At 36.4% G+C, this 25,143-nt stretch overlaps 1 protein-coding gene across 2 annotated transcripts in view; it reads left to right on the top strand.

Moving 5' to 3' along the window:
- The window catches only part of FREM2 (FRAS1 related extracellular matrix 2), a 294,853-nt gene that overhangs the window by 132,080 nt on the left and 137,630 nt on the right, over nt 1-25,143 (top strand). For both annotated transcript variants that reach the window (XM_016208906.2, XM_016208905.2), the window contains 2 exons: nt 11,079-11,204; nt 12,250-12,501. In XM_016208906.2, the coding sequence (XP_016064392.2) occupies nt 11,079-11,204; nt 12,250-12,501 (378 nt within the window). The remainder of the gene's footprint in view (nt 1-11,078; nt 11,205-12,249; nt 12,502-25,143) is intronic.

Here is a 25,143-nt window from a genome sequence, read left to right as displayed (position 1 = left end):
AGAGCTGCCAACCCCAAGGTAATACCAGAGGTGATTTCCATAAATCATGGAAATTAATTGAATACTTGACTTTACTATTTCCTGGCACTTTGTGTAATTTTTTTATTGAAATTTTATGACAATTTCTATGTTGAAATTTTATATTTGATAAAATCCTGCTTCATAATACCAGGAATAATTTTTCCCTTACTAAAACTCATCTTAAAAATAAATAAGAAAACATATTTCTCTAGATACCCCAACTGATCTGCCCACCACCACCACCACCCAGCCCATCATCACTTCTCTGTTCCCATGTCCTACTCTCTCCTTCTTGCCCAGGTTACTCTGACCACCCAATTTACTCCTGCCAGTTCCTTGTACATACCTTGCACAACCTGGCCTGAGGTCCTTTTTACTTGTTCAGTCCTTTGCCTGCAATTATCTAAATTATTCACATACAGCATCTCATTACTACCTTGCAATCTCAGCTTAAATGTGACTCTACTTTTCATGACTTTCCTATATAACGCAGACCACTCATGGACATACCCTGCCTCAGCCCCCCCTTTTCCCCATCAGCACACTCTGTGTTCTTTATATCATTTGTCACCTCCTGACACACAGATTTTATTGTATATTTGTTTATTTTCTTTCTCCTCTACACCTCCAACTAGTTTGAAAATGAGACCAGGGATTTTATTTACTTCTATATACCTGTTTTTAATACAGTGTCTGGCAAGTTGAAGTCACCCAATAAATATTTGATAAATGAGTAATTAGTTATAAAATTTTACATCCACAGATTTTTAATGGGGTCATTTTTTAAACCAGTGTATCAGTCAGAGTGCTAGAAAAAAACAAATGTTGCATTCAAAATGAGTAACTTAAAAGGAATTTTAAAACATAGTATTTACAAAAGCATGGGTAGTATTGGGAAACCCCCAGGCATAATAAAGTGCTACAAGGTTAGTAATAATGGGCACTCTAGGCCTGGGGCAACAGAGAAGAAGTTAGCTGAACCCAGAGAGTGATTTATGGTGTCCAGCAGGCACTATAACCTTTCCTTGGAGGGTGCAGCTAACTCTAGAATCCTGAGGGGACCCAGGAGAGTGAACTCCAACCTCTCTCTGTTCTTCCACATCCCTCTGAGTCCTGCTGTGTTTCCCTTTGGTTGACCAAAGCAAAACCCAGAGCACAAGGGAAACTTTGATGTGGTTCACATTGGTCAGTTCCAGGGGCACAAGGCTGGGTGGAGAAGGTGGAACATGGACCTTGAGGGCCTGTGTTCACTATTCCAGTGTAACTTTTTAAAAAAGAAACAACAACCATGAAGCATTTTCTGTGTATATATGAGACTTTCAGTGAAACTGTGACAGGTACCTCTCAAAGACATGAGAGAGGTGTTATCAGTCAGCCCCTAAGTCAGTGGGAGAGAGGTGTTCACAACCGCAATTCTTGTCTTCTCATATAAATGATTTTATACTAGAGACCTTGATTGCATTGTGATAAAGTGAGTTTATTAAAACATTACAGCAAGTGAATTTTTAAAAATTAAAGCATTTATTAATGAAGCAAGGTAAGCAAATTTATATATATGATTTATGAAGAATAGATGGTTCTCAGTTAAGCTGAGGAATTAGTGGGATGGAGGGTTTCTGTTTTATATACCCTTGTGTTTATAACTGTAAAAACATTCTTCTGACAGATATCCTGGTATAGGTTAACTCTTTGTTATGGTTTTCCCCAATTTATGAGAAGTACCAGGTAACTTTATCTTGACAAACCCAAGACCACTGACTTCACCTTTTAAACAATGGGCACTCCTCTTTTCACCTCCTCCATGCTATTTTAACAGCTTCAGGATAATTCACACTAAGTAGTCTCTCAGATTAGTTTAAAGTAAGATTCCTCCTCTCCCTCTTCCTTTTTCCCTCCTCTCCTGCATTTTTTTTGTGAGAAGAAAAGGTTTTAATCCTTTGTTCCCAAGATAAAGTCCTGCTACAAGCAGCCTGCAAAGTTTTTTGAATTTGTTTAATTTTCCTGCGTCAGTTTCCTTATTCCTTCTGCCCAGAAATTTTCCTAGCCTCTTATTATCCTATAATAAAACAGACTCCCTAGCAAAAACGGGTGTCTGGGAGTTATGATGTCAAACTATTGAACTAAATGTTTTGTTGAACTAAAAGTAGTTTTACATTGAACCATGCTTTTTCAACAATTTATGCCATTTTTATTATATAGTGTACCTTTCAAACACCTTAAAAATGAACTGTTGAATTATATAAATATAATGATGTATATATGTGTTATTGTTATTTCTCTTGGGGAGGAAGGAAACCACAGACCTGTTTCTTAGGGCTGATGAATAAAGTTAGGAATTCTAAAGGAACTTCTATATATAATTTTTGTGACAAACTCCATTGTCATAATTTTATTTACTTTTATTGTTGACAGTATTACAGATGTTTGCCATTTTTCTCCTTTTGCTCCCACATATCTACGCAGCTCCCACCCCACCCCACCCCACCCCAGGATTTCACCTCTTTATTGCTTGTGTCCTTGAGCTATTCATGTATACATATAAGTTCTTTGGTTAATCTCTTCCCACCCCCTTGCCAACTTCCCCGCACCCATTTCCACTGAGATTGGTCAGACTATTCCATGCTTCCATATCTCTAGACCAATTTTGTCTGTCAGTTTATTTTGTTCATTAAATTCCACATATAAGCGAGATCATGTGACACTTGTCTGTCTCCGACTGGCTTATTTAACTTAACTACAGGTTGATATATGCTGTCCCAAAGGGTAAAACATCTTTCTTCTTTACAGCTGCATACTATTCAATGGTGTAAATGTCACATAGCTTTTTTTTTTTTTATTGTTTAAAATATTACAGATGTCCCTTTTTCTCCCCAATGACCCCTTCCACCCTGTTCCTTCCCCCTCCCCAGACCCTCTCCCCACCATTGTCCATGTCCTTGGGTTGTGTATATATGCACATAAATTCTTTGGTTACTCTCTCCCGCTCCACCCACCCGCCCTCGTCCATCCCTCTGACATTCATCAGTCTCATCTATGCTTCCATGTCATTGGATCTATTCTGTTCATCAGTTTATTAAGTTCTTTAGATTCCACGTATAAGCGACATCATGTGATATTTGTCTTTCGCTGCCTGGCTTATTTCACTTAGCTTAATATACTGATGGGCACTTGGGTTTTTCCTAGATCTTAGCTACTGTAAATTGTGCTGCTATGAACAAAAAGGTGCATAAGTTCTTTCTGATAAGTGTTTTGGGTTTCTTAGGATATATTCCTGGAAGTGGGATCACTGGGTGAAAAGGCAGTTCCATTTTTAATTTTTTGAGAAACATCCATATTGTTTTCCACAGCAGCTGCACCAGTCTGCATTCTCACCAGCAGTGTTCCAGGGTTCGCCTTTCTCCACATCCTCGCCACATGTGTCATTTGTTGATGGTAGCCATTCTGACAGGTGTGAAGTGATACCTCATTGTGGTTTTAATTTGCATCACTCTGACGATTAGTGACTTGGAGCATTTTTTCGTGTATCTATTAGAAATCCGTATGTACACTTTGTAGAAGTGTCTATTCAGGTTCTTTGCCCACTTCTTAATTGGATTGTTTGTCTTCCTCTTGTTGACTTGTATGAGATCTTTGTACACTTTGGAAATTAGCCCCTTATCAGATGCATCATTGGAAAATATGTTCTCCCATACCGTGGGGTTCCTTTGTATTTTGAGGGTGATTTATTTTGCTGTGCAAAAGGCTTTTAGTTTGATATAGTCCCATTTGTTTATTTTTTACTTTGTTTCTCTTGCCCTAGGCAATGTATTGATGAAAATTTTACTATGTGAGATGTCTATGACTTTACTGGCTATGTTTTTCTCCCTGGATGTTTATGGTTTCACTATTTATATTTAAGTCTTTTATCCATTTTGAATTTATTCTTGTGTATGGAGTAAGTTGGTGATCTAGTTTCATTGTTTTGCATATACCTGTCCAGTTTTCCCAACACCATTTATTGAGGAGACTGTCTTTACTGCCCTTGCCTCCTTTGTCAAATATTAATTGACCATAATGGCATGGGTAGATTTCTGGAGTCTGTTCTGTTTCATTGATCTATATGTCTGGGGTTGTACCAGTACCAGGCTGTTTTGATTACAATGGCTTTGTAGTATAGTTTGATATCCAGTAAAGTGATCCCTATGATTCTGTTCTTCATTTTCAAGATTGCTATAGCTATTCGGGGTCTTTTTTTTGGTTGCATATAAATTTTTGGAATATTTGTTCTAGTTCTGTGAAAAATGCTATAGATATTTTAATTGGAATTGCATTGAATCTATAGATTGCTTTTGGTAGTATGGACATTTTAATAATCTTATTCTTCCAATCCATGAACATGGTATATTTTCCCATTTCTTTATATCTTCCTCTGTTTCTTTTTTCAGTGTCCTGTAGTTTTTAGATCTTTGGTTAAATTTATTCTGAGGTGTCTTATTTTTTTAGTTGTGACGGTAAATGATATTGTTCTTTCAGTTTCACTTTCTGAGTGTTCATTATTGATGTATAAAAATTCCATTGATTTTTGGATGTTAATTTTGCTTCCTGTTACCTTCCTAAATTCATTTATTAAACTTAGTAGTACTTTAGTGGAGTCTTTAGGGTTTTCTATGTACAATATCATGTCATCTGCAAATTATGACAGCTTTACTTCCTTTAATTTTTTTCTTTTTTGCCTGATGGCTGTGGCATGGACTGCCAGTACTATATTGAATGAGAGTGGTGAAAGGAGACAACCCTATCTTTTTCTGTTTTTAAGAAAAATGGTTTAGTTTTTGACCATTGAGTATGATGTTGGCTGTAGGCTTGTCATATATGGCCTTTATTATGTTGAGGTATGATCCCTCGATACTCACTTTGCTGAGAGTTTTTATCAAAAATGGTGCTGGATTTTTTTGAATGCTTTTTCTGAATCTAGTGATATGATCATATGATTTTTTCCTTGAATTTTTTTATGCAATGTATCACATTTATTGATTTATGAATATGATACCATCCTTGCATCCCTGGAATAAATTCCACTTGGTCATGGTGTGTGATCTTTGTAATGTATTGATGGATCTGATTTGTTAATATTTTGTTGAGGATTTTAGCATATGTTCATCAGGGATATTGGTCTGTAATTTTCTTTCTTTGTAGTGTCTTTATCTGGCTTGAGGATTAGGATAATGCTGTCCACAAAAAAGAGCTTGGGAATCTTCCCTCCTCGTGAATTTTCTGGAATAGCTTATGGATAATAGGTATTAATTTTTCTCTGTATGTTTGGTAAAACTCTCCTATAAATCCATTTAATCCCAGGCTCTTTTTTGCTAGAAGTTTTTTTTATTATTGCTTCAATTTCACCATTTGTTATGAGATTATTCAGCTTTTCTGATTCTTCCTAATTGAGTTTTGGAAGATTGCATGTTTCTAGGAATTTGTCCATTTTACCCAAGGTGTCCAGTTTGTTGGCATATAGTTGCTTGAAGAATTTTCTTACAATTCTTTGTATTTCTTTGGTGTTGATTGTTATAATGCCATTTCCATTTCTGATTGTATTATTTTGGGTCCTCTCTCTTTGTTTCTTGGTGAGTCTGGCTAAAGTTTCATCAGTCTTATTTATCTTTTCAAAGAGCAGCTTTTGGTTTCATTGATCTTTTGTATTTTTTTTTTAGTTTCTGTATAATTTATTTCTGCTCTGATCTTTATTTTTTCCTTACACTTATTGAGGGCTTCCTTGCTTTTCTCTTTCTAATTCTTTTATGCTTAGTGTTAGATGGTTTTTAAAGCTTTTTCTTGTTTTTTGAGGTATGCCTGTAATGCTATAAACTTTCATCTCAGGACTACTTTCACCATGTCCTAAAGATTTTGTGTTGTTTGTTCATTTTCATGTTTCCAGGAAGTTTTTGATATCTTCCTTGATCTCGTTGGTAACTCATTCATTTTTTAATAACATGCTCTTTAGCCTTCATGTGTTTGAATATTTTTGAGTTTTTTTATTGTGATTGGTTTCTAGTTCATTCCACTGTGATCTGAGAAGATGCTTGATATGATTTCAATCTTCTTGAACTTATAGAGACTTATTTTGTGCCCTAACATATGGTCTATTTTTAAGAATATTCCATGTGCACTTAAGAAAAATGTATATTCTGTTGCTTTGGGATGAAATGGTAAATTAAATCCATTAGTTCTAGTGTGTAATTTAAGGTCTGTTTCCTTGTTGATGTTTTGTAAGATGATCTATGCATTGATGACAGTAGGGTGTTAAAACCCTCCTCTATGATTGTATTGCTGTCAATCTCCCCCTTATAGTCCACCAATAATTTATTTTATATATTTAGGTATTCCTATATTGGGTGCATATATATTTATAAGGATTGTATCCTCCTGTTGGATCAATCCCTTTAGTATTATGTAGTGACCTTCTTTGTCTCTTGTTATGGTCTTTATTTTGAATTCTTTTTTGTCACAAATAAGTATTGCTACTCCAGATTTTTTTTGTTTGTTTCCATTTGCTTGGAATTTTTTTTTTTTTCATCCTTGCACATTCAGCCTGTGTGAATCTTTTGCTTGGCAGTAGGTCTCTTGTAGACAGCATATATATGGGTTGTATTTTCTCATCCATTCAGCTATCTTGTGTCTTTTGATTAGAACATTTATTTTGTTTACTTTTAAGGTTATTATTGCTATATACTTATTTAACATCATTGTCCTCATTTATGCCTATGTTCTTTTCTTTCAATATGTCTTCTCCTTAAAGCAGTCTTTTTAGCACTTCTTCCCATGCTGCTTTAGTGGTACTGAACTCCTTTAGCCTTCTTTTGTCTGGTAAGCTGTTTATTTCACCATCTATTTTGAATGATAACCTTGCTGGAAAGAGCAGTCTTGGATGTAGGTTCTTGCTTTTCTTTACTTTGAAAACTCCATGCCACTCCCTCTGTCCTCAATTGTTTCTGTTGAGAAATTAGCTGAGAGCCTTATTGGGGCTCCCTTGTGGTCATTGATTGTTTCTCTCATGCGGCCCTGAAGTTTCTCTCTTTGTCCTTGATATTTGCCATTTTAATTATGTTGTGTCTTGGAGTGGCTTCCTCTTGCTTGGAAACTTCTGTGCTTCCTGAATTTGTGTGGCATTCTCCTTCCCCAACTTAGGAAAGTTTTCTGTCATTTTTTCTTCCAACAGGCTCTCTACCTCTTGCTCACATTCCTCCCCCTCTGGTACCTGTATAATGCAGATGTTATTTTATTTCATGTTGTCCCAAGTTTCCCTTATACTCTACTCATGCTTTTTCAATATTCTTTCTTATTGCTGCTTTGTTTGAGTAGGGTTTTTTTTCCACCTTATCTTCTAATTGGCTTATTCCATCCTCTGCTTCATTGAGCATGTTTTTAATCCTTCCAGCATATTCTTGATTTCAGATATAGTATTCTTTATTTCTGACTGGTTCTTACTCATAGTATCTATGTCTTTTTTTTTAGTGCTGATGTAGCTTTCACTAAGTTTTTTGTATTTCCCATTATGTTGTAAAATGTTCCCATTAAGTGCCTTGTGGTTTTCACTAATTTCCTTGAGCATCTTTATAACCATTACTTTGAACTCTATTTTTGATAACTTGGTTACCTCCATCTCATCAAGGTCTATTTCTGGTGGTTTTTTCCTTTACTTTCAGGACTGTTTCTTTGTCTCCCCATTTTAGTGTCTCTTTGTGTTTGTATCTGTATATTAAGTATATTTGCTGTCTCCAAGTCTTGTGGGGTGGGCTTTTGCAGTGACTGTCCAGTGTGACCCAGAGGTGTGTTTTCTTTTTATACTTCTGAGCTGTATGCTTTAGGTGTGTCCTTTCTGTGGGTTCTTTGAGCTCTTGTTGTGATTTGGTCTAGATTGTTTTTGACCTGTTCTTGAGAGGACTCTCCTCTCAAGCAGGCTACCTGGAAGGCTCAGCCATAACCACATCATGGTGAGCTGTTGTACATGTGTTGGCAAAACAAAACACAATCAAACTGGCAGAAAATAAACAGGAACTTACAAAATATCCTTACAATCCTAATGAAAATAACTCAAGAAGAAATGGAATTAAGAAAGTGAAAAGAGAACACAAATTCTAAGGCCAATGAGAGAAAGAAAAAAGGATATCATTGCTAATAGCAAATAAATAAATAAATAATATATAAAAGTAAAAAATAGAGAAACTACTGAGAATAAAAGGGGATGAGAAAAGATTCTGAAAAGAAAAAAGGGTGAGCAAAAAAATAAAGGTAGAGAGTAGATATAAGAAAGTGGTTAAAGAAAAAAAAAAGACAGAGAATGAGAGAGGGGGAAAAATTATGTCAAGAAGAGCAAGAAGAGAAGAAGGTAAAACAAGGGTAAGGAAGGAGGTCAATAAGAGATATGGAAAAAACAATAGAGAAAAACAATAAACTTAATGATTATAATAATAACATCCCATAATAAAGCAGAGAATATAAAGAAAATCTTGATAAAAGAACAACAAATAAATGAATAAATAAATATAAATAAAACATGCAAAGCAAGACAAAACAAATCCAAAACAAAAATTAATTTAAAAATTAAAAAAAAATTATTTCCCTCTTTTGTCTTAAAAAAAAAAAAAACAAACAAACAACCAAGTGAGGTTCATCTGGGCAGCTTATGTTTTCTGAGGCTCACTGTTTTGTATGCTGATTTTGGGTCTTCTGGGAGGTACTTTTATGTCAGCCAATGTCAAGGGCTGCCTAAGTTTGGCTCTCAGTGTCTTTATGTAGCTGGTTGGCCTGAGGTTCTCTGTGGACCGCCTCCAGCTGCCAGCTATTTTGCCTCCCCCTTGCCATTGCCTGGCTTTCTTCCAGAGTCTTCTGAAGAGAGTCTAGGGTGCAGGCTTACTGGTGTAGCTCAGGATATTGCTCCCCTTACTTAGAATTTTCACTTTTAGGCACTCACTGTGGGGAAGTTAACCTCTGCTTCAAAGCCAACTCCTCGGTTTCTACAATATCCTCCAATTCTAGTTCCCCATACAATGGCCTGCTGCAGGTTCAGATTGAGTTCAGTCTGTTGCCTTTTCTCTATGGGCAGTTTCAGAGGCCTAGGCTAAGTGGGATTGATCAAAAGAGACTCGTGTGCAGGTTGCCTGCCCAGCCGCCAGGAGGGGTTTTCAGCTTTTCCTCCAGTTTCCAAACAGTAGTCCCTGAGATTCTTACTCTTGTAATGTCCTCCTATGGGCTGTTCTTCCTTCCCCCACTGAACTCTGCCCAGTGGAGGCGGGGGATATCTGGGGCTTCAATGAGCTGAACCAGCCCCTTTCCTGTTGGAGGTGGTGCTCCCAACCTGCAAGAGAAGTATGCATGCTCCGTCCCCCCTTTCCCAGTTCTGGTTGGCAGATCTAACAGAACACTCAGTTCCAACTCCCCACAATGCAGACACAGATCGTAGCTTTTGCTGGTCTGTCTCCCCAACGTACACCAGGAAGGTGGATGCTGCATAGTGCTGACCAGTAATCAAAAACATATAAAGTAACAAAGAGGCAGAAAACCTGCTTTGTGAGCATCTGGGGCCCTTGTGCCTAGGATCCAAACAGTAGGGGTCACAAAGTCAGCCTCACAGAGGTCTCCTGCGCAGCTGATCTCAGTAAAGTGGGGCAGCTCCATGTGGGCTATCCTGGCTCTCTTCAGGGCAGGCCAAAAATCCCTGATCTGCCCCACTGACAGCTCTAATCCCTCTCTGGAAGGACTTTCGTCCCTTTCCCTAAGCCACACAGTTCAAATGCTTTCTGGAGCTCTGTAAAATGCTTTACAGGAAAGCAGAGGGTTCCTTTAGGTCACTGCTGGGTGCAGCCCACAGGCCCCTTTCTATTCAGAAGCCACACTCTGTGGGACAGCCTTTCTTATGGTCAGTAACCAGGGTGAGTGTCTCCTGCCTGGGCTGCCACCATTAGGCACTTTGTCTCACTGGGAGGGTGCTGTCCCCTCTTTGCAAGCACGCTGTACCCCTGGCTCCCTCTGCCTACCGTGCATGGCCTCTCTTTCCCTTCTCCACCACTCAAGGTTTGAAAGTCCTGCTTTTGGATGCCAGCCCACACTCCCAATGAAGGGAGCTCTGCAGCCTCTAACCCTCAGGCCATGCAGCCAAGCACTGGCTTCAGGGGGGACACCCCTTGCCTAGGCCTCCCCCTCTCTTACCAGTCTTTAGGATATTTCTTCAGTGCTCCTTACTGGAAATATGCCCATCAGCTATATTTCTCTTATTTTTCCAAACTGGCTATGCAGTATTTTAGCTGTAAATCTAGTCTGTGGTTGGAAACAAGCGCAGTCTGCTTCTTGTTACCTTGCTATCATCTTGCTGACCTCCTGTACCAACTTTTTTATCCATTCATCTACTGATGGGCACTTGGGCTATTTCTAGATCTTAGCTATTGTAAATTATGTTGCTATAAACATAGAGGTGCATATATTTTTTCTGATTGATGGAACTACTATTTTAAAAACAACAAACAAATGAAACCAGGTGTTGAACAGTACATTATTAGTTTTTAATCATTCAAAAGGAACACATTTGGGGTTAGAAGAACAAATATAGCAGACCTAGTAAGATCTGAGTTTTAATCATGACTTACCAGGAAGAGTCCTTGACAAATAAGTTCAACTCTTGAGTCTGAGTTATAAAGTAAAAGGTGAGACAAAATGCCTTCTGAGGTCTCTTCCAACTCTAAAATTTGATTACTCACTTGATAGGTGTTGATTAATGCCAAGAGGACAAAATTGGATTTTAAAGGAAGAGTGTCAGCAGCACTTATTAATTGAGAAGAAAATAATTACTTTAGATAAAAGCAATCTTGGGGTTTTTTTCTAGGGTTAAGAATTCATTGGCCCAAAACCTGCATACTCTACTAACTTCTCCCCTCTCCATCTTCCTTCCCCTCACACTCTATTATTCTATAGGAATATGCAAGGGGGGGATCAATCATTAGAGAAATTTTAATTTGCATAAGGTTGTTTCAAAGATAAGAAGCTCAGACAAAAATAACGATGCTGTAATTGTGTTTTCTCCTTAGAATCAACTGTATTTATTCCCCAGTCTGAATACTCCATTGAGGAAGATGTTGGTGAACTGTTCATTCCCATCAGGAGAAGTGGAGATGTGAGCCAGGAATTGATGGTGACCTGTTATACACAACAAGGTAGCTCAAAATCCCCCCCCCCCAAAAAAAACACACATATAAATAAGCCTCTTTAACATGTTGGTGACATAACATCATGCCATGAGAGGTGTATTTTATAATTACAATTTTCATGAGAAAAAAAGACGACAGTTATCCATAAGTCTTCCTTCATTATTGCACCTTTGAGAACTCATCTAAGAGGACTTGGAAGGACTCTACTGCCACTTACACAAAAATATTTGATTCAGTTTGTTGTTTATTCTAATGTTCAATGCTTTGTGGATTATAAGAAATTGAAGGCCCTCATTTCCTCTCCCAAAGGCTGCACAAGTAGAAGGGAGTAATTCTTTAAAAAGAAAAGAAAACAAAAAAGAGGCAAAGAAATCATACCCAAGGGAAAAAACTAATTTCAAACTAGTTTGAAACTCATTCCAATCAAATTTCAGAATATTTGTTTTGCTCATGGGTATGTATCTTCTGAAAGGTGATTTTATGTAATACAAAATTAAAATTAATACATAATATTTATTAATATTCTAAACACCTTTCTGGGGAAACAATAGACTTTCTAAGAATGTGAAAGAAAAAGTCATATATGCTGTTGATATCTGAGCTGTGAATCTTTAAAATTTCTATTAATGTATATGCACTGACAGGTAGTAGAAAATAGTGATTAAAATTATGGACTTCAGGATCAGCCTTCAACTCTGGGTTATATAGTTTAACCTATAAGCCTCAGTTACCAAACGCATAAAACCCAATAGAATAGAATGATTGAGAGGATCATTGAGGCAGTGCATGTAAAACACTTGGCACTTTACCTGCAAACAGTAAGCAAGTAAGAAAGTAGAGAAAACATTTGAAACGTAATATTTGTCATGTGTTTGAGACCATTGTGAAGTTAACGTGTGATGCTAGAACAGTATATTGATGCTATTGCTCTTTCCAGGGATGTTCATAGATATTAATTGACCATTAAAATGCTGCATGTGAAAATTATTTCTGGAAATACTCTTGTGATATGTTCTATATAAAACACCTTCTGTACCTTCTCTGTCTCAAGGAACGGCAAGCGGAACTGTGCCAACATCAGTGCTGTCCTATTCTGATTACATATCCAGGCCTGAGGACCACACCAGTGTTGTGCGCTTTGAGAAACATGAGAGGGAGAAAGTGTGTCGTATTGTTGTTATTGATGACTCGTTGTATGAAGAGGAGGAAACATTCCATGTCCTTCTGAGCATGCCTATGGGTGGAAGAATTGGATCAGAGTTCCCAGGGGCTTGTGTTACAATCATCCCTGACAAGGATGATGGTAAGTACTAATACACCTAAAAAGTATTCCTCTTTCCAGGCAGACCAACATTAGGCACAGATTTCTAAACAGAAAAATGACAGCGTAAAACAATATCACATGCACATTTATTTTGTGCTTGATTTTATAGTGTGGTTAAGTTTCAAGTTGGCTGCATTAAGCAATTTTTCTTTCTTAATTTAATATTTTAAAGGCAAAAATCACACCTGTGTGGTTTATCTGTCTGTGCAGTTTCTTTTACAGTGCCACTTACTGTTAGGTGATTAAACTTTTAAAATTTTATGACAAGAATTGACACACTTTTAATAAATTTAATCCCTTTTTTTGTTTTGCTTTGCTTTTAAAGCTTGTTTTATAACTTTAAACTCATTGTTTGAACTCACTTTTCAAACAAACCAATCAGACAAGGCTGTTAAATGAATAACTAGAAAGGCAATAACTATATAGAATATTAAGTTCAACAGGCATCTCTGTGTCCCCCCAAAAAAGGAGGGGGTATCCTAGACTGCTCTTCCTGATGGAAATGAAATTTCTGCAAGGTAATCCCTCCTCCTGAATACAAAAAGAAGCAAAAGGGTCTTAATGTTCCCTGTTCAAGAAACATTTGTTCTTTTTTGTGAAGAAAGGATGTGACTAAAATAGTGAGAAAAGTGAGAGCTGTAAACGGAGAAATAGGACTCCCAGTACTTGAATATTTTTCTTTCTTTCTTGAAGTTTTCCTCATGGTAGATGAAAGAGGACGAAACTGATAAGATAAGTCTTTTGGCTCAGTGAAAGCTGGATAAGAGTCAAAAGACTTTAACCTGAAACTCAGGAAGTTTTTACCCTAAATTTAGATAATAGCCTATATGTATAAGCTGCTTTAATATATTTAAATGTTGTTTTAGTTTTTAGTTTAACAAATAATTATATATTTAAATAAATACAGAAGTTTTCTTTTTAAATTTGATTGCTCTTAGAAAGGAGGCCAATATTTTGAATGTCAGTCAAAACAGAACCAATAATCCACTCTAAATGCTTATCTGCACTCTCCCTCTTCCTCTCTTTCTTTTAATATAGAAAGATAGAAAGATATGGGTTGATTTAATTTTTAAGGTTTAAAATATAATTAATGATTACTTTATTTCAGTTTATTTTGTTAAAAAACTCTTTCCCATAAAATTGCTATGGGATGCATATTGAGAAAAAAATAAAAGTACAGAAAAATATTTTTATTGATGTATAATTGATGTATATTAGTTTCAAGTGTATAACATAATGATTCAGTATTTGTATATATTGGGAATAAGTGTAGTTAATGTCCATCACCATAATAGTTCCAAAAAAACCCTTTTTTTCCTCTGAAGAGAACTTTAAGATTTAGTAGCTATTAAATATTATTAATAACTATTAGCAACATCCAAGTATGTAAAACAGTATTAATAACTATAGTCACCATATGTATATTACATCCTCATTACTTATTTATTTTATAACTGGAAGTTTGTGCCTTTTAACCTGCTTTACCATTTTGCCCACCCCCCATCTCCTGCTTCAGGCAACCACAAATCTCTTTTCTGTATTTACGAGCTTTTTCTTCTTTTCAGATTCCACAAATGAGATCATTTGGTATTTGTCTTTCTCTGTCTTATTTCACTTAGCATAATGCCTTAAAGATCGATGCATATTGTTGCAATCAGCAACATTTCTTTCAGTTTTCTTGAATGTATGATATTCTGTTGTATATATCTGCCACTTTTTTTAATCTTTATTGTTGAAAGTATTACAGATGCCCCCTTTTTACCCCCTTGACTACCCCCTCCACCCATCTCCCAGGCCTTCACCTCACTATTTTCTGTGTCTATGGATTATACATATATGCATATAAATTCTTTGGTTAATCTCTTCCCCACCTTCACTCCCCCCTTCTCTCTGAGATTTGTTAGAATGCTCCATACCTCTGTGTCTCTGGGTCTATTTTGTTCATCAGCTTATTTTGTTCATGAGATTCCACATATAAGTGAAATCATATGGTACTTGCCTTTCTCTGACTGGTTTATTTCACTTACCATGATACTCTCCAGGTCCATCAATGCTGTAGCAAGCAATAACATTCAAGTCCTGGATCCATTTTGAGTTAATTCTTGTGTATGGTGTAAGATAGTTGTCCAGTTTTATTATTTTGCATGTAGCTTTCCAATGTTTCCATCACCATTTATTGAAGAGACTGTCCTTTTGCCACTGTATATCCTTGGCTACTTGTTGTAAAGTAATTGACCATGTATGTGTGGATTTATTTCTGGGATCTCCATGCTGTCTTATTGGTCTATGCATCTGTTTTTATGCCAGTATCATACTTTCTTGGTTACAGTAGTTTGATTTCAGGCAGCATGAAGTCTCCAGTTTTGTTCTCTTTCTCAAGATTGCTTTGGCAATTTGGGGTCTTTTGTGATATCATACAAATTTTAGAACTGGTTGTTCTATTGTGAAAAAATGCCATTGGAATTTTAATAGGGATTGTTATCGAATGTCTAGATTTCATTGACTAGTATGGACACTTTAACAACATTAATTCTTTCAGTATATGACCATAGGATATCTTTCCACTTATAATTTTTTCCCCGGTTCCTAACTTTTTAAACATTTTATCATTTTTAATTACAATTGACATACAATATTATATCTGTTCCAGGTTTACAACATAGTGATTAGACATTTATATAACTTACCAAGTGATCACCCCAATAAGTCTAGTACTCACTAGACAACATACAGAGTCATTACAATATTATTGACTATATTCCCAGTGCTTTACATTAGATTCCTGTGACCGTTTTTATAACTGGAAATTTGTATATATTAATCCATTTTCCTTTTTCACTCAATTACCCTCCCATTCTCTTTATATCTATGAGTTTGATTCTGTTTTGTTTATTCATTTATTTTATCTTTTTATATTCCATATGTAAGTGAAATCATGTTATTTGTCTATTCCCTCTGACTTATTTCACTTACCATAATACCCTCTAAATCCATGTATGTTGTAAATGGCAAAATCTCATTCTTTTGTACAGTCAAGTAATATATCATTGTATTTATGGACCACTTCTTTTTTATCCAGTTGTCTATCGATGGATAATTAGGTCCCTTCTATATCTTGGCCATTGTAAATAATGTTGCAATGAACATAGGGCTGCATTTTTTTTTTAATTAATGTTTTAGATTTTTCAGATAAAAACCCAGAAGTGAGATTGCTGGGTCATATGGGAGTTCTATTTTTAATTTTAGAGGAACTTCCATACTGTTTTCCACAGTGGCTGCACCAACTTGTAATCCCAACAGTGCACAACAGGATTTCCTTTGTTGATTTGTTGATGTTAGCCATTCTGACAGGTGTGAGGTGACATCTCATTGTGATATTAATTTGTTTTTCCTTATGGATTAGCAAATTTTCACGTCTATTGGCCATTTGTATGAACTCTTTGAAGAAATGTCTATTCAAGTCCTCTTCCAATTTTTTAATCAGATTGTTTGAATTTTTGGTTGCATGAGTTTCCTTATATATTTGGATATTAACTCCTTATCAAATGTATCATTGGTAAATAACTTCTTGCTTTTCAGTAGCCTGTCTTTTCATTTTGTTAATAGATTCCTTTACTGTGAAATTTTTTTTTAGTTTTCTTCTACAAGTTTTGATTCAAACCTTACATTTAAGTCTTGAATTCACTTTGAGCTTATTCTTTTATATGATGTAAGAAGATGGTCTAATTTCTTTTTTTGCATGTACCTGTCCAGTTTTTGCAACATCATTTATAAAAGAGACTATCTTCACTCCATTTTACATTCTTGCCTCCTTTGTTATAGATTAACTTAACATATAGTTGTGGTTTTATTTTTGGGCTCTCTATTCTGTTCCATTAATCTATGTTTCTCTTTTTATGCCAGTACCATACTGTTTTGATTACTGAAGATTTGTAGTAGAGATTCATATCAGGTAGCATGACATTTCCAACTTTGTTCTTTCCTCAAGATTGCTTTGGCTGGTGGGGCCTTTTATGGTTCCATGCAAACTTTAGAATTATTTTAGTTCTATGGAAAATTCCAATGACATTTTGATAAGGATTACATTGAATCTATAGATTGCTTTGGGTAATATGGACATATTTAATCATGTAAATTCTTCCTGTCTATGAGTACTGCATATGTGCTTATTTATTTGTATCTTCTTCAACTTTTTTTTTTCAGTATCTTATAAATTTCTGAGTACAGATCTTTTACCTCCTTGGTTAAATTTATTCCTAGTTATTTTATATTTATTGATGAATTGAAAATGAGATTGTTTCCCTAATTTTTCTTTCTGATAGTTCATTATTAGTGTATAAATATGTAACTAATTTGTAAATACTAATTTTGTATTCTGTTACTTTACTCAATTCATTTGTAAGTTCTAGTATTTTCTCCTTTTTGTTTTTTTATTTTTATTTTTCTCCCAACTCTTTATTTTGAAAAATTGCGAACCTACAGAAGTCTGAAGAATGCTACAATGAAAAGAGCCTTCCCCTCAATTCACAAATTCTTAACACTTCACCCCTAAGTATATGACCATGAATCATCTAAGACATTCTTCTGCATAAAGCACAACAACATCCAAGAAATGTATTATTGGTAAAATAATGTCTTGTAATCCCCAGTTAACTCAAAGATATCTTAAATAGCTAGGGGGTTTCCCCCCAAATCATGTTCCAATCAAGGATCATGTATTGTTTTTGATTACCATGTCTCTTCACTTTCAGTTTCTTTTAATTTAGAATTATTCCCCTGTGTAATGTTTCATGATATTGACATTTTTGAAGAGTCTAGATCAGTTGTTTGGGAGAATGGCCTAGATTTTGGGTATGGCTGGTTATTTCCTTATGTAGGCAAGAATTTTACATAGGTGATGTGTATTTTATTTTATATTAAATCAGGTAACTGATAGTAGTTTGGCCTGATGCTGGACATGGTAGTTTTCATCCCATGTTTAAAGAACTTTTCCCCCATTGTAATATTTAAGTATCTGCAGGGTGATATATTCTTTTTTTTTTTTTTTTTTTAATATATCTTTTTTATTTCAGAGGGAGGAAGAGAAATGTAGAGAGAGATAGAAACATCAATGATAAGTCATTGATCAGTTGCCTCTTGCACGCCTCCTACTGGGGATCGAGCCTGCAACTTGGGCATGTGCCCTAACTGGGAATCAAACTGCGGTTTTCTCGATCATAGGTCGATGCTCAACCCCTGAGCCATGCCAGCCAGGGAATATTTTCTTTTATTTTTTTATCCCCTCTGTTGACTATTACAGATGATCCCATTTTTCTCCAATTGTCCCCATCTGCCCAGTTGCCACCAAAACCCAGGCTTTCACCACACTATGTCTGTGTCCATGGGCTATGCATATGTGCATATAAGTTCTTTGGTTGATCTCTTCCCACCCCGCCTCCCCCATTCCCTCTGGGATCTTTCAGTCTGTGTCATGTTCCCATGCCTCTGGACCTATATTGTTCTCCAGTTTATTTTGTTCAGTAGATTCCATATATAAGTGAGATCATGTGATATGTGTATTTCTTTGCCTGGCTTATTTCGCTTAGCACAATATTCTCCAGGTCCATCCATGCTTTCCCAAAGGGAAAGAAATCATTCTTCTTTATAGCTGCATTGTATTCCATTGTGTAAATGTACCACAGGTTTTTTATCCACTCATCCCTGATGGACACTTAGGCTGTTTCCAGGTCTTAGCTATTGTAAATAACACTGCTATGAACATAGGGGTGCATATATTCTTTCTGGTTGGCATTTCAGGACACTTAGGATATATTCCTAGAAGTGGGGTCACTGAGTCAAAAGGCAGTTCAGGTTTTAATTTTTGAGGAAATTTCATACTGTTTTCCATAATGGCTGCACCAGTCTGCATTTGCATGAACAGTGTACTAGGAATCATAGCTTTTCTCCACATCCTTGCCAGCACTTGATGCTTTTTGAATTTTTGATGGTAGCCATTCTGGCAAGTATGAGGTGACACCTCATTGTAGTTTTAATTTGCATCTCTCTGATGATTAGTGACTTTGAGCACTTTTTCATATATTTGTTAACTCTGTCCTCTTTGGAGAAATGTCTATTTAGTTCCTTTGCTTATTTTTTAATTGGATTGTTTGCTTTCCTTTTGTTAAGTTGTGGCAGCCTTGCATCCCTGGAATAAATCCCACTTGGTCATGGTGTCTGATCTTTTTAATGTATTGCTGGATCTTATTTGCTAATATTTTGTTGAGGATTTTAGCATCTACATTCATCAAGGATATTGACTTGTAATTTACTTTCTTTGTAGTATTTGTTTCTGGTTTTGGAGTTAGGCTAATGCTGGCCTAGTAAAAAGAGATTGGAAGTGTTCCGTCCTTTTGAATATTTTGAAATAGTTTGGGGAGGAAAGGTGTTAGTTTTTTGTTGTTTTTTTTTTTGAATGTTTGATAAAACCCCACTGTGAAGCCATTCGTTTCAGGACATTTGTTTGCTGGGAGTTTCTTAATACTGCTTCAATTTCATTTGTTGTTAGTGTTCTATTCAGGTTTTCTGATTCTTCCATATTCAGTTTTGGAAGACTGTATTTTTCTTGGAATTTGTCCATTTTATCCAGGTTGTCCTGTTTGTTAGCATATAGTTGTGCATAGTAATTTCTTATAATCCTTTGTATTTCTGTGGTGTCAGTTGCTACTTCAGCTCTTTCATTTCTGATTTTATTTACCTGGATCCTCACTCTATATTTCTTGATGAGACTGGCTAAAGGTTTATCAATCTTTTTTATCGTTTTAAAGAACCAGCTCTTGGTTTCATTGATCTTTTGCATTGTTCATTTAGTCTCTGTGTCATTTATTTCTATTCTGATTGTTATTATTTCCTTTCTTCTAGTTACTCTGGGCTTTTTTTGGTGTTCTCTTTTTAATTATTTTAGTTGTAGTTTTAGATGATTTATTAGAGTTTTTTCTTGTTTTTGAGGTAGGCTTGTAGTAGTATGAACTTACCTCTCAATACTGCTTTTGTTGTATCCCATAGGTTTTGGATTGTGTGTTCATTTTCATTTGTTTCCAGAAAGTTTTGGATTTCTTCCTGGATTTCATTGTTTAATAAGATGCTATTTAGCTTCCATGTGTTTGAATGTTTTTGAGTGTTTTCATCATAGTTGATTTTTAGTTTCATTCCATTGTGATCCTAGAAGATGCTTGATAATATTTCAATCTTCTTGAACTTATAGAAACTTATTTTGTGTCCTATCATGGGGTCTATCTTTGAGAATGTCTCATGTGCACTTGAGAAGACTGTATATGCTGCAGCATTGAGGTGAAATGTTCTATAAGTGTCAATTAAATCCATCTGAACTAGTGTGTCATTTAAGGTCACTGTTTCTTTTTTGATTTTTTTGTCTAGAAGATCTATCCAGTGATGTCAATGGGGTGTTAAATTCTCCTACTATGGCTATATTCTTACAGATCTCTCCCTTAAAGCTCTCCAAGAGATTTTTTATATATTTAGGTGCTCCTATATTGGGTGCACATATGGGTACCAGCGTTATATCCTCTTGTTGGATTGTTCCTTTTAGTTTTATGTAGTGTCCTTCTTTCCCCCTTGTTATGGACTTCACTTTGAAGTCTATTTTGTCAGATATAAGTGCTGTTACCCTTGTTTTCTTTACATTTCCATTTGCATGAAAAAATTTTTTCCATTTCTTCACTTTTATCCTGTATGGGTCTTTTGTTCTGAGGTGGGCCTCTTGTAGACAGCATATATATGGGTCATATTTCCTTATGCATTCAGCTATACTATATCTTTTGATTAGAGCATTTAATTCATTTATATGTAAGGTTATTATTGATAAGTACTTATTTATTGCCATTTTTACACTTTATGGCTATGTTCCTCTCTATACACTTTTCTTCTTATAGCAGTCTCTTTAAAATTTCTTGCATTGTAGGCTATAAACTACTAGAGCTTTTTTTTAGGGAGGGGGGCTGGTAAGCTCTTTATTTTACCTTTTATTTTGCGTTATAGCCTTGCTGGATAGAGTAGTCTTGGTTTTATTTTTTATTTATATATATCTTTATTGATTTCAGAGAGAGGAAGAGAGAGAGAGATAAAAACATCAGTGATGAGAGAGTCGTCATTGATTGGCTGCGTCCTGCACACCCCTGACCAGGGAAGGAGCCCAAAACCCGGGCATGTGCCTTGACTGGGAATTGGACTGTGATGTCTCGGATCCCAGGTCAATGCTCAACTGCTGAGCCATGCCCAGCCGGGCTACTCTTGGTTTTAGATCCTTGCTTTTTAAATACTTCATGCCATTGTTTTCTGACCTGTAGTGTTTCTGTTGAGAATCAGCTGACAGTCTTATCGGATCTCCCTTGTAGGTTACTGTCTCTTGCTGCCCTTAAAATTCCCTCTTTGTCTTTAACGTTTGCCATTGTATTTATGATGCTTTGGAATGGGTCTCTTTGTGTTCATCTTGATTGTTAAAATCTGTGCTTCCTGAACTTGTGTGGCTTTTTCCTTCACCAGCTTGGGGAAGTTGTGTCATAATTTCTTCAAATAGGTTCTCTATACTCTGCTCACTTTCTTCTCCCTCTAGTAGCCCTATAACACCAATGTCGTTCCATTTCATGTTGTCCCAAAATTCCCTTACATTGTCCTCATGCTTTTTAAGTACTGCTTCTTTCTGCTGTTCTGATTGAGTGGTTTTTTCTACCTTGTCTTTAATTAGCTTATTTGATCTTCTGATTCATTGAGCCTGGTTTTAATTCTTTCTAACATATTCTTGATGTCAGATATAGTATTCTTCAGTTCTGCCTGGCTCTTATTCATGATTTCTATATCTTTTTTTCATGCTTATGTAGTTCCCACCAAGTTTTTTCATTCCCACTAATTTCCTTGAGCATCTTTATAAGCATAACTCTGAGGTTGTTGTCTAATCACTTCCATATCATTTAGGTCTTCATCTGGTTATTACTTCTTTTCTTTAAATTTGGTGTTTCTTTGTCTCTCTACTTTAATAGTCTTCTGTGTTTGTATGTATGTATTAGATATACTTGCTATGACTCCCAGTCTTTGTGGGGTGAGTTTTTTTAATAAACATCCTATAGGAACCAGTGTTTCAAGGGTTCTCCAATTGTAATTGAATCTTGATTGTTGCTGTCCCATTCGTAGTTAGGTTTTCCCCTCAGGTTGACTAACTGTAAAGCTCAGCAACAAGCATGTTGTGCAAGCTGTTTTACAGGTGCTGGCAGGGCAAAACAAAACAAATTCAAACAGAGGACACAAACTAAAACATATAAAAGATACCAACAACAATAGCAAAAACAACCACAAAAGAAAAGAGGATTAAGAAAGGAAAAGAGAACAAGAATTATAAACACAAAATAAAGAAAAAGATAATAGTCCTAATAGTAAAATAGAAAATACAAAGAATACTGGAAGAGAAACAGGGCAGAAAAAAGGTTCTGAATGGAAAGGAAGGGAGAGCAAAAAGTAAGAGTAGAGAGTAGGAAAAGGAAAACTAAAATAAAGACAAAAAATCAGAGAAAGAATAAAGTTATGCAAGGTAAAAAGAAGAGAGGGAAAGGTAAAGCTAAAAAAGAATGGATGCCTGGCTTGCGTGGCTCAGTTGTTGAGTGTCTGCACATGCCAAGGTGTTGCTGGCTTGATTCCCAGTCAAGGCACATGCCTAATTTGTGGGCTCGATCTCCAGTAGTGAGCATGCAGGAGGCAGATGATTGATGCTTCTCTCTCATTGATGTTTCTCTCTCTATCCCTTCTCCCTCTCCTTTTCTCTCTCTCTAAAAGTCAACAAAAACATTTTAAAAAATAAAAATATCTGACTTAAAAAAAGAATGGAATAGAATAAAGAGAGTAAGAAAAGGAAGGAAGACAAAAAGAGATATGAAAGAAGGAAGAGAAAAGAGAAAAAAAATCTTAACACTAATAATAATAATACTAAATCAATAAAAAAAATAAAGAAAAGATTGGGGGGGGGGGGAAAGCCAGCCAAGGGAAGTTCATCTAGGCAGATTATGATGTCTGAGGATCACTGTTTTGTTTGCTGATTTCAAGCCTCCAAGAGGTACTTTTGTGTCAGCCAATGTCAGGAGCTGTCCAAGTTTGGCTCTCAGCATCCTGTTGTAGCTGTTGTCAGTCTAAGGTTCTCTGAGGTCCACCTCCACCTGTCAGTTCCCCCTGAGTTTGCCTGGTCTTCCTCCAGTGTCTTCCAAAGATAGTATTTAGGATGAAGCCAGGCTATCCTAGTTAGGGCTAGTGAACCTCCTGCTTAGAGATGATGCTGTCAGGCACTCAATGAGGGGAAATTAGTCTCTGCTTCAAAACCAAACACCTCAGTCTCTACCAGAGACTCGAAGCCTAGTTCCCCTAAGGTGGCCTGGTGAATGGAACCCAGGAGTTCTATCAGCTCTCTAGTGATGGGGCACACCAGTTATCTTCCCAGGACAGTAGAGTTCCTGGTTCCACCCCCAAACCTCTCACTGAGGCTCCCTGATAGTGTTCAAACCTGTGGGCTTGGACTTTGCTGCTGTCTTCTCTGCAAAGGTCAAGGTGCAGGGTGTGGCTAACAGGTTCCAGAGGGTGGTCAAACTGAAGCCCCTAGGATGGGGTATTTACTTTTTCAGGAGCTGTGGCTTCTGGGAGGGGCCTGTGTCTCTCACAAAAAATGTCCACTTTGGTATGGAGGATGCGATTGATTGCAGGTTTCTCAGCTGCCACTATTCCATGTGTCCCTCCCCCCCTCCGGCAATGCTTCCCACCCCAGCCTCTCCTCAGGCAACTCCAGTATGCATTGCACTGAAGCCTCAAGTGAGTTGCTGCAAATGAAAATCCTGTGCTCTAGGTTTAAAACAAAAACACAAAACTGTGATGACTTTATCTCCAATAAGTTCCAGTCTTCCCAGTGGCCAGAAGCCCTGCTGCCTTACATGGCTGGATGTTATGTGGGCCACTGTTATTGCCTCTGATGCTCCAGACAGGGGAGCTCAGCGTGGAGTCTGGGCCTTGATCCTCGATCCTCTCAAGGAAAACCAACACACAGCTGAGAGATTCCTCCTCACTCTCGGCCTGCCACCTATGAAAGCTGGGCCAGCCCTTCTCCTGACCTAGCCCTTCCTACCAGTCTCCAGGTGGTTTCTCCCCTTCCTTGTTATAAGCCTTCTCCTCAGCTGGACCTCAGCTGGTAATTCCAGGTGAATGTTCCCAAATTTAGTTGTATTTCCAGTCTGGCCCTGAGAGCAGGTGCAAGAAAGGTCTGCCTACTCTGCAGGTGCCTTCTTTCCTGGAATCCTGATTTTAATCATTGAAACATTTTATGGGCTATGCTAAAAACACTTTTATAAATTATTTTTTCTTAACTTTGGTATGATTATATTTATTACTTTTGTATTAAGCTAAATTCTTTTTCTGCATCTATTGATATGATCATTTAGTTTTTATCCTTCATTCTGTTTATGTGCTGTATTACATTAATTGTTTTGCAGATATTGTACCAACCTTGCATCCCAGGAATAAATTTCATTTGATCTTGGTGTATGATCTTTTAAATATATTGCTCATTTTGGTTTGCTAATATTGTGATGATGATTTTGCGCACCTATATTCATAATGAATATTGGCCTATAATTTTCTATTTTTATAATGTCTTGGTCTGGTTTTGGAAGCAGGGAAACTCTAGCATTGTAAAATGAGCTTATAAACTTATCCTCCTCTTGAAATTTTGTAATAATTTGAGAAGGATACAGATTAATTCTTTAAATGTTTGGTAAAATTCAAGTGTAAATCCATCTGTTCCAGAACTTTTAATTGTTGAGAGTTTTTGATTACTGATTCAAATGGGTTAGTAGTTGTCAGTCTGTTCTGGTTTTCTGTTACTTCTTGAGATATTTTTGGAAGATTGTATGTTTACAGAAATTTATCGAGTTCTTTCAGGTTAAAAGCCCCTTTAGGAATGGCATTTTAGTGACATTAATTCTTCCTATCCATGACCATGGTATATGCTTCCATTATACGTATCATCTAAAAAATTTTCCATGTCATAATCTTCCGAGTACAGGTCATTTTCCTTCTTGGGTAAATTTATTCCTGGGTATTTTATTCTTTTTGAAGCACTTGTGAATGGGATTGTTTTTATAGTTTCCCTTCATGATAGTTCATTATTGGTGTATAAAAGTGCAGCTGATTTCTGGGTATTTATTTTGTATTCTGCTACTTTACTAAGTTCATTTATCAGTTCTGGTAGTTTTTGTTGGAATCTTTAGGGTTTGGTATATACAGTACAGTTATGTGCAAATAATGATAGTTTTACTTCTTCTTTTCCAATTTGGATGCCTTTTATTTCTTCTTCTTATCTAATTGCTGTGTATAGGACTTCCAGTGCTATGTTGAATAAGAGTGGTGAAAGCATACATGCCTGTCTTATTCTCTATCTTAAAGGAAATGCTTGTAGTCTTAGCCCATTGAGTATAATGTTGGTTGTGGGTTTGTCATACATGACCTCTATTACATTGAGGTATGTTCCCTGTATTCCCACTTTGCTGAGAGTTTATCTGCATCTACTTGTATGATTATGTGGTTTTTATCCTTCATTTT

The sequence above is a fragment of the Miniopterus natalensis genome, chromosome 2 (assembly GCF_054644295.1).
Source record: "Miniopterus natalensis isolate mMinNat1 chromosome 2, mMinNat1.hap1, whole genome shotgun sequence".
Taxonomy (NCBI): domain Eukaryota; kingdom Metazoa; phylum Chordata; class Mammalia; order Chiroptera; family Miniopteridae; genus Miniopterus; species Miniopterus natalensis.
Note: the sequence above shows the minus strand (reverse complement) of the source record. Positions and strands in the feature narration are given on the sequence as shown.